Source organism: Halichoerus grypus, chromosome 4, assembly GCF_964656455.1.
Source record: "Halichoerus grypus chromosome 4, mHalGry1.hap1.1, whole genome shotgun sequence".
NCBI classification, from domain to species: Eukaryota; Metazoa; Chordata; class Mammalia; order Carnivora; family Phocidae; genus Halichoerus; species Halichoerus grypus.
In genome coordinates this window covers 57,670,464-57,685,943 of record NC_135715.1, presented here as the reverse complement: position 1 = coordinate 57,685,943, position 15,480 = coordinate 57,670,464, and the positions used below count along the sequence as shown (strand labels likewise).

General features: G+C 34.6%; 1 protein-coding gene across 1 annotated transcript in view; it reads right to left on the bottom strand.

Annotated features, from left to right (window-relative positions):
* Positions 1-15,480, bottom strand: part of RB1 (RB transcriptional corepressor 1) — a 152,208-nt gene that overhangs the window by 110,187 nt on the left and 26,541 nt on the right. The window contains 2 exon segments of the mRNA XM_078070371.1: positions 8,442-8,561; positions 12,085-12,200. Of these exon segments, the coding sequence (XP_077926497.1) occupies positions 8,442-8,561; positions 12,085-12,200 (236 nt within the window).

The following is a 15,480-nucleotide window of genomic DNA, read 5'->3' as shown; positions in this document are numbered from 1 at the left end:
GGCAGATGTCTAACTGACTGAGCCACCAAGGTGCCCCCTTTTTAAGTTTTGGGGTTTTTTTGGAGAGAGACAGTGGCGTGTGCACATGCACGGGGCAGAGGAGCAGAGGGAGAGGAGAGAGAGAATCGAATCCTAAGCAAGCTCCATGCTCAGCTCAGTGCGGAGCCAGACATGGGGTTTGATCTCATGACTGTGAGATCGTGACCTGAGCTAAAACCAAGAGTCGGCCATTTAACCAACTGAGCCACCCAGACACCCCCTCAGTGATACTCTTAAAGCAAAGGTGACATTCCAAAAGAAGAGGACACTGTCCCCATTCTGACCTCCCGAGCAGTGGCACAGAAATGATGTCCAGGGGAGAGGCAAGTCTTAAGAAAAAAGAATTTTTTTTTTTTTAATTCAAGAGAGAGACACAAAGCAAGAATGGAAAGTGGGGAGGAAGAGGAGAGGTAGAGGGGAGGAGAGCTGAACAGGGAGCCCTACGCGAGGCCCAATCCCAGGACCCCGAGATCATGACCTGAGCCGAAGTCAGACACTTAACAACTGAGCTACCCAGGCACCCCAAGAAAAAAGAGTTCTGAAGCTCTCTCCAAGGTAATAACTATATTTGGAACACAGTGTGGGGACTTTCAAGGCTAAGTGCTATTGAAAACAATGGAAATTTTGGTGGTGAGAAAGTTAAGAGGAGGCTAGCAGTTCTATGAAAGCAACAAGCTAAATTCTAGACCACCTAAGAAAGAACCAGGAGAATAAACAGCTAAGAAGAGCTCTCCTGGAAAAAGAACAAGCCTCAAGGTTGACCTCAAAGCCTATTCTTGCAAAGGGAGCCAAATTTAATTGGATCAGACTGTGAAGCAATTTCAGATATGGGGTATTGTCAAAAAGAGCAAAACAGTCAGCAATTAGTGGAAGGTAACAGCTAGGTATTAACAAGAGATCAGGGGACAAGACTGTCAAAGAGAACCCCTTGAAAATGACTCACCTCAGAGTGACTGCCACATGCCCAATGGCTACACTGAAGAGCAATATCAGAGGCTACACACTATGGGACAAATAGACTTCACTGAAATAATACAGCTAGGCCACTAAACAAAAAACCACAACAGAAAGCCCCAAGAGAAAGGAGAATCAGTATCTAGAGTTACTACAGTGTTATCAAAAATGTTCAGTTTTCAAAAATAAGTGAAATATGCAAAGAAGTAGGAAAGTATGACCTCTACATGGGAAAAAAGCAGGCAAAAACAAAAAAACAAAACAAAACAAAAAACTGCATTCGAGAGAACCCAGGTGCTAGACTCAACAGACAAAGACTACAAAGGAGCTACTATAAATATGTCCAAAGAACTAAAGGTAACCATGTTAAGGAAGAAAGAGGTATTCTGACATCGTCTCATCCAACAGAGAATATCAATAAAGAGAAATTATCTGAAAAGAACCAAATGGAAATTTGAGTTGAAAAGTGCAAGAACCAAAATGAAAAATTCACTAGATGAGCTAAACAGTAGATCTGAGCTGGCATAAGAAGTAAACACTAACTTGAAGATAGGTCAAAAGAGATTATGTTGAATGAAGAACGAAGGAGAAAAAAAGAAAAATGAAGAGGTTCACAGAAATGTGGTATACCAAAAAATATACCAATACATGTGTAATGTGAGTACCAGAAAGAGAGCTGGGGATGGGGGTGGGGAGTGGAAAGAGCAGAAAAAATATTTAAAGAATTAGCTGAAAACTTCCCAAATCTGATGAAAAACATTAATCTACACATCCAAAAAATATAAACTCCAAGTAGGATGCATATAAAGAAATCCACACCAGATACATCACAGTAAAACTGTTTAAAGACAAAGAGAAAATGAGGAAAGCAACAAGAGAAAAATGATGTAGTATGTATAAAGGAACCCAATAACATTAACAGCTGACTTCTCATGAAACAGTGAAGATCAGAAGGCAGTAGGATTACATATTAAAAGTGTTGAAAGAAAAAAAAAGTTAACCAAGAATCACATCCAGCAAAACTACTTTCAAAAGTGAAGATGAGAGGTGCCTGGGTGGCTTAGTCAGTTAAGCATCTGCCTTCAACTCAGGTCACGATCCCGGAGTTCCGGGATCGAGCCCCACATCGGGCTCCCTGCTCAGCGGAGAGACTGTTTCTCCTGTCCCTCACCCAGCTCATGCTCTCTCTCTCAAATAAAAAAAATTAAAAAAAAAAAAAGATGTGGCTATGCCCTTTAAAAAAAAAAAAAAAGTGAAGATGAAATAACGACATTCCCAAACAATAACAGAGAATTTGTTGATAACAGACTCACTTTACAAGAAATACTAAAAGAAGTTCTTCAGGCTGAAAACAAGTAACCCAAGACTAATTCATATCCACATGAAAAAACAAAGAGCACTGGAAAAGGTAATTACGTTATTATAACAGTATAACTGAGTATTTCTTCTCCTTTCTTCTAATTAATGTAAAAAGCGATTGTATAACATGGTATGTATATAATTATATTTTTGAACCTATTACATATAGGAATGTGATGTATTTGACAATAACAGCACAAAGGAGGTGGGTGAAATCAAAGCTGTATTGGAGTAAACAAATGACACTACATGGTAAACCAAATCCATGGGAACAAATGAAGAGAACAAGAAATGGTAACAAGACAAGGTAATAAACTGTATAAATATACACTCACTTTCCTCTATACTCTCAACTACTTTAAAAGACATACAATACAATGTTTATAAACCAATGAATGGATAGACAAAATGTGGTAAATCATACACAATGGTTTACTCCATAATAAAGAGTAACAAAGTATTGGAACTCCCTAATACTCCATAATAAAGAGTAACAAAGTATGGAAACATGCTACAATATGGACGATCCATGAAAATATGCTAAGGAAAGAGGCCAGTCACAAAAACTATGTAAATAAAAAATTTATGTTAGAAAATTACTATCTTGGGAGCACCTGGGTGGCTCAGTCGATTAAGCATTTGCCTCTGGCTTGGGTCGTGATCCTGGGGTCCTGGGAGAGAGCCCCACGTTGGGCTCCCTGCTCAGCAGGGAGTCTGCTTCTCTCTCTCCCCCTGCCCCTCCATCCCACTTGTGCTCTCTCTCTCGCTCACTGTCTCTCAAATAAATAAATAAAATCTTTAAAAAAAAAGAAAATTACTATCTTATAATAAAAAGCAGATGGTATCAAGAAAGAATTTTTATAATTATAGAAAAGATGTTTAATGTCTGATGCACTTTTAAATTATTTTGTAACTTAATGTAACTCATAATAAAATGCTATCATACAGTGAAACATAATTGCATTCAATATAAATCTGTGCTCATATGGTAGCCACAAGCACTTGCAGCTACTGAACACCTAAAATGTGGCTGGTGCAAATGTTGTTGTGCTATAAATGTAAATTACACACCAAAGTATTCAAAAATACTTAGTATGAGAAAAAGAATGTGAAATATTTCATTAATAACTTTTGTATTAGTTTCATGTTCTTATTAAAATATAACTCATATAACATAAAATTAATTTTAAAGTGTATAAATTCAGTAATTTTTAGTATATTTACTTTGTTTTACAACCATTACTATCTAATTCCAGATATTTCCATCACCCCCATAACAAACTCCATACCTATCAGTATTCCCCATGCCTGGCAATCACTATACATTCTGTCTTGGACTTTTGTGTACTTTATATGGACTTTTATGTCTAGCTTCTTTCACTTAGCTTAATGCTTTCAAGGTTCATCCACGTTATAGTATATAATAGTATTTTATTCCCGTTTATGAATAATAATCCACTTTTTGGCTATTATGAATAATGTTGCTATGAACATCAGTGCACAAATTTTTGTGTGAATGATACGTGTTGAAATATTTGGGGATATATGGGTTAAATAAAATGTTAAAATTAATTTCACTTGTTTCAACTTTTTGTCATGTAGCTACCAGAATATTTAAAATTCATGGCTTACATTATTATATTTCTCTGTGACAGCATTAATGAAGCTAAAAATAACTTTAAAAGCTACCATTTATCAGCCATCAAAAAGAATGAAATTTTGCCAATTGCAATGACATGGTTGGAGCTAGAGAGTATTATGCTAAGCAGAATACGTCAGTCAGAGAAAGACAAACACCATATGATTTCACTCATATGTGGAATTTAAGAAACAAAACAGATGAACATAGGGGAAGGGAAATAAAAAAAAAGAGAGGGAAGCAAATCATATGAGACTCAACGATAGAGAGCAAACAGAGGGTTGCTGGAGGGGTGGGGGGCGGGGGATGGGCTAGATGGATGATGGGCATTAAGGAGGGCACTTGTGATGAGCACTGGGTGTTACATGTAAGTGATGAATCACTAAATTCTACCAATAGGAAACCAATATTATACTACATGTTAACTAACTAGAATTTAAATAAAAACTTAAAAAGCTACCGTTTATTACACACTTAGTATGTGCTAGAAGGTGAGCTAACCAGTAACACTGTCTTAATTCCCACAATTACCCTACAAGGAAAGTATTACTGGCTATATTTTAGATTGAAATTGAGGTTGAGAGAGGTTAAGTAACTTTTCCTAGCTCACACAGTCAGTAAATGACTAAAGTAATATTCATACTTAGATCTGTTTAGCTTTTTTAAAGTGACCGTAATCACTATGGCATATTGCCATATATATATATACACATACAGTCTGCTCTGAAATGAACAGGCTTTGATATCACAGTTAATTTTCCTAATTGCTCTTCAGTAAAAGGTACAAATAAGATACAAAAAACTCTGCCAATCCACTTTAAGGCCAATAAACACTAAATTATCTAATATAACTAGTTAATAAAAATTCTAAATCCCTTTTACAAAGGCCCGCGTGATCTTTTAAGGTGAGATCTGACTGTCATTCCCAGCTTAAAATCCTGCAATGACTCCACTGTCTGCTGGGCAAAGTCCAAGCTCACTATCGGTCTGATCCCTTCCTACCTTTCAGCCATCAGCAATATCAAAGTACACCATGCTACTGCTTTGCCTTTGGACACATGCTAATCACTCTGCCTGGGAAGCACAGTCCCAGTTCCTACACATTTTGCTTGGTGAATTTATCCTTAAACCTGTTCAGACATTGCCTTCTCCTATAGTTTTTACTTGATCAAAAGTACCCCACAACTACCCTTCTTGCCCTAAAACATACATAATATTTTGCCCACTATGAAATTTCTACTTCCCACATATAATCCTCTACAATACAGCATCACATGCATCATTGCACTTTTTTTATTAAAAAAATATTATTTAGTTACTACATTTACTATAACCATAGTATCATTAGATTTTGTATCCCCAGCACCTAACTTATAGCTGAGTACTAATAGCCACTTAGTTAATGCTTGTTGTAGTTTCTTAATTTATTTGCAGTAAACAGCTGATAGCTAGCCTAAAGTTTCTTAAAGAATATTCTACAAACACTATTTCCAGAAGTTAATTGATGTTAAATACATATAAACATATATTAGTAGTCTAATCATTTAGGAAACGATAAACTCAACAGATTCAACATGCTTTATTATACAGGACTTTTAAGAACCCTGGGTTGTGAATGTACCGTCTGACTCTTTAAGGTGGGTATAGTATGTAAATTTTCCCAAACTGGGCCAGAAATTTTTTTTTTTTTTTTTTTAAAGATTTTATTTATTTATTTGACAGAGAGATAGAGAGAGAACACAAGTACGCAGAGAAGCAGGCAGAGGGAGAGGGAGAAGCAGGCTCCCCGCAGAGCAGGGAGCCTGATGCGGGACTCGATCCCAGGACCCTGGGATCATGACCTGAGCCGAAGGCAGCCGCTTAACCGACTGAGCCACCCAGGCGCCCCCAGAAATTTTTTTGTTTTATAAACATTCCTGGAGGGGCACCTGGATGGCTCAGTTGGTAGAACATGTGGCTCTTGATCTCTGGGTAAAGAGTTCAAGCCCCACGTTGGGTATAGAGCTTACTTAAGAAAAACAAAAAACAAAATGAAAACATTTGTGGAAAGTTTACTATGTTTATTATAGGTTCTGGACTCAGCACTGCCTGCATTATCTCATTTAATACATTAAAAAACGTAACAGGGTAGGCACCATTATCAACTCGTTTGCACTCTAGAAAATTAAGCACTAAAGTTGGGTAACTCACTTGTCCAAGATCACACAGTACATGTTGGAGCCCAGAGTAGAATACAAATCTGTCTGACTCAAAAGATTCCATTCTCTTCAACATTAAACTGTACTAGAGCCTCTCTTTTTTGGTAGGGCATCATACCAGACTACTATTGTAGAGAAAATTTTTGTGAACTCTGACCTTGAACCCTACTTACTAATCTGAAATAGCCAGTGTTTTACAAAAACTGACCTAAAGGAAAAACATAGGGCATGGGAGGTAGGAAGAACTCAAATACTTCAGAATTATCCATATAATATTCCACTTTCTAACTTTCTTTTCTAACTTCCTTTAGCCCCCACAAGAATCATAAATACAATGTATCACTAGAAGGTATGAAGGGTAAAGGAAAGAGGTAAAACAGAAATAAATATCCAACTAGATTTCTGATCTCAGATAGTGAAGCAAAAAACCTAGAAGTATCTAATTAAAATTATTATAGCAGGAAAAAAAATCAAGACTGCACTCCAAATCATTCTCACTAAAATTCTGTATCTAGAAATAACCTGATAATTATAGATTTTGAGGTACTAGTCTTTACAGAATAGATTTTTTTTTAAATATTGGCTTAGAGAAGTTTTTGCTTAATTTATTATACCGGTAACACATCCTCTTTAGAAATGCAAGTTACTCATACAAAACCTTGGTTAACATTTTGGTACTTCTTTTTCAGCTACTATCATTCAGTACATTAGTGTTAATACATAACTTCATTCAATACATACAACTTCTTTCTGCAGTTATAATCACAGTATATCCTGCTTTATTTATTTAACATTAGAAGCATTTTTCTCGTATTGTTTTATTCCTCATCAAATTTTATATTTACTTAATATTAGAAGCATTTTTGCATATTGTTAATATTCCTCAGCAAATTTTATTTTACATTTATAATATTTAGTGTTTAGATTATATTTATATCTTACTCTTTATTTCAGTCATGCATAAATAGGTTGTTTCCAGCTTTTCGTTGGCTTAAATAATATTGTGATAAAAATTTCTAAAGCTTTTTTGTATTTAAGATAACGTTCTTAGGATAAGTTCCAAGATATGAGTTAAAAGGCCATAAACAACTTTAAGGGACAGAAGCATTCAGAAAAGTCCCAGTTAGGTTAAAAAAAAAGAAAAAGAAAAAATTATATATACCATATATAATTTACATAAAATATCCAAAAGAAAGAAATATTCTAAATATGAAAACTAGTTATCTCCAGTATTAAAATTTAGGGTGATTCATATTTTATTTATGCTCTTCTGTGTTTTCCAAGTGCTTTAGAGTCTACATTCCTTGTACAAATTTTTATTATAATAAAAAAAATCCTTTTTTTCTTGTGCAAATAGATTTTACTCTATTCAAGAAAAGACAAAAGAAAATAATGATGGCCAAGGCAACCTTATTACAATTAAAAACGAGGAGCAAGAAAAATTCCTTCAAAAGCCATAGGCCAATCTTGATTTTTCTCTCCACTTTTCTTATCCTCTATCACACCTCTGAAGTTTTAGTGACATACCAACCAAAAAGAAGGAAAGGGAAAACAGAAGCATCCTTCTGAGAAGATGCTTCTTTCCAGCACTATCTCCATACTCATTCTCCCCAAAATACTCTTCCCTCTCCCTTTACAACTATTTGTTTAGCTAAAATATTAACTTTCATATATTCTCACCAAGTGAAATGAGCCCCACAATGAACAGAGTAACAGCCACATGCCAGATGTGGCATTTTACCAGTGGCAGTGGCGACTTGGATGAAAAGTGCATTAAAAACCCAAGTTTATCTGAATTTCATCTTTCTCCCAGTTAAAAGGAATGAAAAGTCTCCGTTTACACCACTGAGAATACAAATCATAGCTTGGTAGTATAGGTCATGTACACCTTGTACTACCAGTATGTTTTTCTCTTTCTAAACTAAATAACACCATTAGGAAGAAGCTTCAACTTAGGTCACTCTTCCATTGAGAACTGGAAGTCTCTGGCAGAGAAGACTAAAGTCTTAAAGTTTGTTAAAACAAATGAGAAATATGAAAGGACAGTATAACAATTTTGGAGGAAACATTCATAATGCATATGACTGAATAAAAAAGAAAGCTAAGAACCTAAAAAAAAAACTAACAGCAAAGGGGACAAATCTACGGGGTAATACCTAATAACTTTACTAAATATAGTTCCCAGATGGAATCTAATCATCACCAGTAACATGCAAAACTGGGGTGTAATCCTAATAAAATTTTTACTTTACCTTTCTAATTTGCTGTAGAGTGCACACAATACATTATACTTCTTTAACAGTCTTGACATAGCATTATCAACTTTGGTACTGGTATCAATTTCTTTTAGTAAATCAAAGAATTTGCAGACACTACAAAGAAAGGAATAGAAAAAAGTGAATCTGTAACTGAAAAAATTCATTTTATTTCATTTTCAAAGCATAGACATTTCAATTCAAAAGTTTATTAGCTCCATACCAAATCACTATTATATTCTTTGGAAGGAATTACTTTTTGCATTTTACTAGTCTGAAGAGTAAAAATCAACTAGCTTCAACCTACAGCCCTATATGTATATACCTATGCCTACATCTATTTATACCAAAAAAAGGGTTATGATAGACATATACATACATATTTATTTCTACACCTACCTATATGTTTTGAAAACTGTAAGTTCACATCCATTTATCCAATTCCAACATAAAACCACATGGTTTATTCTAATGTTTCCCTTTTCAAATTTATAACTCTTCTTTGATAGTGAGAAAGCTGGGATCCACTTATCTTTATTTACTCACTTAGTCAATCGCCCTGCATGTAACTACCTTCCATCTCCAAAGTTACCCACTCTCCCACATGGGCACTCTCCTCTCCTGCTCAGACTGACTCCCCATCCTAGACTGCCCTGACCCCTCCACATGGACATCTTCCTCACCCTAGTAGGGTTCTGACTCCCCAGCCCAGACTGCACTCGCTTCACATGGGGTCTGGCTACCCACACACCCGGCTTGATCTCTGACACTGCACACCAAGCAGCCCATATCAGGACCCTCAGCCCCAACTACATCCAGGTGAATACCCACTTGGGCTCTAATATCCTTCTCTGCACCCCATGCTCTCTCCTACCACAGATGCACATACCTACTTTCTTCACCCACCAATGGTTTTAGGACTGAATTGTTGGGGAAGGGAAAAGAAAAACTGATTAAAATGTTTAGGTTGTTTAAATAATGACTTTAAATCATTCTTTATTGTTTTCTATAAAAAAAATTAATCTATTTGAAATATTCATACATTTTTCACTAATAAAAAAATAGGGCACTAAACATAGCAATCATCAACTGAACCTCACATGCTCATTTCTAATCAAGTTTGTCTAAGGAATTATACCAAAGCAGCTAAATGAACTCAAGGGTAGTCACGAGACCCACCCATACACTCTCCAGCAACTGAGTTAAGGCTTCATTCTAAAAAATGGGCTGGACCACTCAGACATTCATCTCGAGAACCCTAAAAATAAAAGCTTCAGCTAACGAGCAGCGAACAAAGAACCCAAGAGAAGGTCATTAAAGCACTTGTGACATAGAAGGGACTGGGGCAGCCATGACAAGCTACATGGAACAGCAAATAAAGAAGTAGAAATGATATGGAGTAGATGATCATGATGCTGCTCACAAGAGAAAAGAGAATGGAGTAAATGTCTAGATACCTTCAGAGAAAAATAAATCAACCCCAGAAAAGCATTTATTCAAGAAGCACACTCAGTTCCAGTTTTTATGAGATAATATAGCAATACCTATGGAGCACCTTGGAAACTGAATTGTTACTACAAAGCCACCTTTTTCTAGGGGTAACTTAAGTGAGTCTCTATTCCTTCTGCAGCCCTCCTCTGAAGGAAAGAAGAGAAGAGGGAAGGCTACAGAGACGAAAAGCAGGCATAAAGAGCCATAATTAAGACACACAAATCTAAAATAACTACTTATTCTACAGCAGTGCTCCATGGATTGATATATTTTGTTATCTGTCCACAATTAAATAAATATAGAAATTGAGAGTAAGCATATAAAAACTTTTATGACAATTTAACACTAATTTTATGGTGCTGAATATAATAATAAAAAGTTTGGTCCTGCGGTTAGTATAATTTTTTTTCTTTCATTTTTCTAATACTTAATTTATATTATATATTTTTTAAATGTCAGTCCATGACTTATTGAAAAAAAAGTCCTTTACCAGGGCACATTTAAGCAGCAGTGGTCTAGATACCATTCCTGGATAGTTATTAGAACAAAGAGATGACCTAAGAAAAAGTTGTAACAAATAAACTATTATATTTATTGTAGGGAGATTATTTATGACGTGCCCAATTATAAGTGTTGCTCCATTCAGGAAAAAAGTTCAGGAAAAGCTTTGCCAGGAAAATTCTTTCATCTTAGAGATAAAAGATGTAATAGCCTTTCTGTCATATTTATTTAGTAGTCTATAAACAGCTTTATAACACTATATTGCAGCCATCTGTTTAATTTTATCTTCCCACTGGAATGAATTTCTTGAGCTCAGAGACTATTTCTCACCTCTATATCATTAGAACCTAGCACAGTATCACAGAGCCTAACAACTGTTTTTCTTTCCTTTCTTTTTTTTTTTTTTTTTTTTTTTGCAGGGGAAGGGCATGGAGGGGTGGTCTACAGCAGGAAAGAGATCAAGACCTCATCAATACCTATGGTTAAGTTACAAGCACTGTTTCTATAAACTACTTACTTTTCCATTCATTATAAGTTATTTAATTCTCATAATTCTATAAAATAGCTAATAATTTTCATTTCACAGATGAGGAAACTGAAACTTAATAAAGCTAAGCAATCTGCTCTAGGTCATATAGCTTGTAAAACAACAGAGACCCCTTAAACCCGCCCTATCTTAACTGAAACATTCATATCCTTTTCAATCCTCTAGGCCACTGAAACATCTACTGCATGAATGTATAAATTAATGTAGAAATTTACTTACATAATTTTCAGCTATATAAAAACTATTTTGACTTAGTAATTTTATGAATAAAATAAAACTGAAATCTCTGAGAGGTAAACCAATTCTAATTCAATAGGTTAAAATATGAATATACAAGGTCTTTGTTTCCACATTTTATTTAGAGGTAGTAAGAAAAAGAGTTACTGAAAAATGCAGCAATTTAATTTATCTCATATAAATAAAATACTAATTATGTTTAATTCTAGATGATTTTATCCAAGAAGAAACATATACTACTACCTTTCTAGTAAAATTATTTACTGTTAGATTTTGTAAATATGCTGCAAATGAAATGACTGGATGTCCCACAAAGCTGTTCAAGATAAAGTTCAGGAGTTATTGGAAACAAATTAGTAAATTCTTCTTATAAGCTTATAAGCTCAACAACAAACAATTATTGGAGTAATTATGGAAACTCAGCTGAATATACAGTCTCAAAAAATATATAATTATGCATGTATTATATTAAGCAATCTTAAACATTAATAAATGTTAACTAAATTCCTTTAAGATAGACTCACACCACTTTCATAAAAATTTTAATCTAAATAAGCCTACTTTATAAACCCTTGCTCTTTTTGTCCACTTTATCAACAGCTACAATTGAGAAAGTTCTAGAAAGTGGGAGACATGATGAAAAATCTCCCAGGACACAAACTCTACATTCTTGAGAAACTATAACATAAATACACATTCATTAAGGCTCCAAGAGAGAAGGACAGTTCACTGGTTGACCTAAGTCCTTTAAAAGTTTTATTTAATTTTAGCATTTCTCACTAGTTCTCTAAAGTCTATTAAGAGGAAAGTTCAGAAATACTTTTCTTTGAGGGCAGAGGCCTATATTGATATAATAAATTTTACCTGGTTTCTATGTTTTTCTGTAGCTCAGTAAAAGTGAATGGCATCTCATCTAGGTCAACTGCTGCAATAAAGATACAGATTCCCCATAGCTCCTTTTTCCTTTGAACATAACCTTCCTGGGTACAAAAAAACAAAAAAGATTCAAATATTTCATTAATCATTCACATACTAGATACATATTAAAATTGTATTATATGATAATATTTTTCTTATTCAACATAAACTTGTTTTTAAATCCTTATGATGGCATATACTTGAGAGCATTTAATCTACACTAATCAAAAACACTTAAATTTTATATTGTAAGTAAAAAAAAATTACTAGAAAGATCAAAAAGTTAAATTACAACTTACTGTGAAAAATTTAGGGGTCAGTCAGTTCTCTGAAGTAAATACTTTCATTTTTAAATAATCCAATGTCATCAGAGCCAACTTAAAGGATTTTCGAGTCCATAACATAAATTGTTTTTAAAAAAAACAAGGCTACTTTCTTACATGATTATCCTCCTTTTGCTCTGATTCACTCTTGTTTTTTAAAGACATTTATTTTTAGAGAGAGAGAAAGAGAGAGAAAGCTCACGTGTGTATGCACGTGAGCAGGGGGAGGAGCAGAGGGAGAGCGAGAGCGAATCCTCAAGCAGACTCCCTGCTGATTGCAGAGCCTGACCTGGGCTTAATCCCAGGACCCTGAGATCATGACCTGAGCCAAAATCAAGAGTCGACTGCTTAACTCACTGAGTCACACCTAGGCACCCCTGATTCACTCATTTTTTAATCAACCTATGGACTCAAGTATTTTTTAACCTTGTGAAATTCATATCCCTCAGTGCCATAATTGCCTTCTTTGTGAGGTGGAAATAATAATACATATCTCACTTGGTAATAATTAAATGAGATTATACATATAAGGCCCTTAGCATAATGCCTGACATATAATTAGTACTTGATGAGTGATGGCCATGATTATCATTAGAATATTTTTTCATTATCATTAGAATACCTTTTCCCCTAAAAATATGTATTAATTTCTAGATATGTAAGTTTTGTAGGTAAAATTTGATTACATTAAGTTGAAAACAAAAGATACCAAATTATCTGATATTCTATTACAAAACTTGGACTATTTGCTTACTCTTAGTTGGAGGTTACAATAGAGCTGAGAAGTATGTGATGCAAATTTACATTGTTTTGAAATCTCAATTATATACAAGCTTTAAGAAAAGAATTATTCTGGGGCTCCTGGGAGGCTCAGTCAGTTAAGAGGCCAACTCTTGGTTTCGGCTCAGGTCATGATGTCAGGGTCTGCACTCAGCAGGATTCTCTCTCTCTCTCTCTCTGCGCCGCACCCCCCCCCACACACCCAGCTCACAATCTCTCTCTCAAATAAATAAATCTTCTAAAAATTATTCTGGATTATCAAATTTTTTAAAGATTTTTATTTGTTTATTTGTCAGAGAGAGAGAGCACAAGCAGGGGGAGTGGCAGGCAGAGGGAGAAGCAGGCTCCCCACCAAGCAAGGAGCCCAATGCGGGGCTCCATCCCAGGACCCTGGGATCATGACCTGAGCCTAAGGCAAACGCTTAACCAACTGAGCCACCCAGGCATCCCTGGATTATCAAATTTTATTGATAATAAAAAGTTTATCATTATCCAACTCTAAACTTTTCCATGATTTTAGCTACTTGGAAAATAAATATTTTTTATTAAGTTTTTATTTTAATTCCAGTATAGCTAACATACAATGTTATATTACTTTCAGGTATACAATATAGTGATTCAACACTTCCATACATAGCATACATCACCCTGTGCTAATCACGACAAGCGCACTCCTTAATCTCCGTCACCTATTTCACCCATCCCTCCACCCACCTCCCCTCTGGTAGCCATCAGTTTGTTCTCTTTAGTTAAGGGTGTGTTTCTTGGTTGTCTCTCTTTTTTCCCTTTGCCTGTTTGTTTTGTTTCTTAAATTCCACAATATGCAGAAATCTGTTGCATTTCTATACAAATCTTTTAAAACTTACAACTATACATCCACTAAAATGATTAAATTAAAAAGACTGACAATATCAAAGGTTAGTGAGGATGTAGAGCAAGGAATATTCAAACATTGCTGGTGAACATGTAAAATGGTACAACCATTCTGAAAAACAAGTTTGGCCAGTTCTTATAAAGTTAAGTATATACTTTCCATAACACTTAGCAATACCACTCCCAGATATTTATACCCAAAAGAAATGGAAGCTTTGTACATGAATATTAATAGCAGCTTCAATCATAAAAACCAAAAACTAGAAACAACCCAATATCCAAAAACAGGTGAACAGATAAACTCTGGTATCATACAATGGGATGTTATTCAACAATAAAAAGGGAAAGTACTAATAAACACAACATAGATAAATCTCAAAATTATTTCATGGAGAAAAAGAAGCCAGAGAAAACAGGGTACATCCTGTGTACTGTGTGATTCCTCTCCTACAAAATTCTAGAAAAGGCAAAATTAATCTTTAATGGCAAAAAGTAGATCAGTGGCTGTCTAGGGACAGGAATGGAGGTATCTGGGGAATGACTACAAAGGAGGAGAAAACTTTCTGGAGTAACCAAAAATTTCTATATCTTAATTAATGGTGGTAATTGCATGGTTGAATGCATTTGTTAAAACTTATTGACCTATTCATTCAAAATTGGTTGACTTTAGTGTCCGTAAAATATGCTTCAATAAATTTGATTTTTGAAACCATATTATATATTTATTATTTCTGAAAATGAACAAAGTATACATAGCTTGATTGTTATAATGACTAGTAAGTATATTATATTTTAATAAAATGAACATCGACTTTTTTGTATGTGTTTATATTAATATGGTCAATTTCTCAGAAACTAAGAGGTAAAAGGTTGTTTGTCCCTATAATAAATAGCCCCCACACTACATTACTTTTTTAATTTTTGTGCTTATTTCTTATGTTTTTGGTTTGCTTCCTTGCTCACAGGCTATCACCTGTTAAACCTAACTGCTCTCAAAGTGTCTACTTTCAGGAACCATAGCACTTTTTTTTTTAACTGTTTTAAAGGTTGAGAAAGGAAGTAACTAAAGTTATTAAAATGGAGAACACTGCTTATTCATATTTTAAAAACAACAGATTTTATTAGGACATAGTGAACACAGTTCAACACAAGCTCATTTGAAATGATAAAATGCCTAAAAGAAATGTTGTATAAATAGGTTCTGATTTTTAAGGACCTAAGGAAATTTCCTATGAGCAAAATGTATAACCGTTATTTCAGATGATTTATAAAGCTTGCTATTGTTGCTGTTGTTGTTCTAGCTGCATTCCAATTAACTCTTTTTTGGATAAAGTGCTTTTTCTTCTTGATACACATTTATTTATGG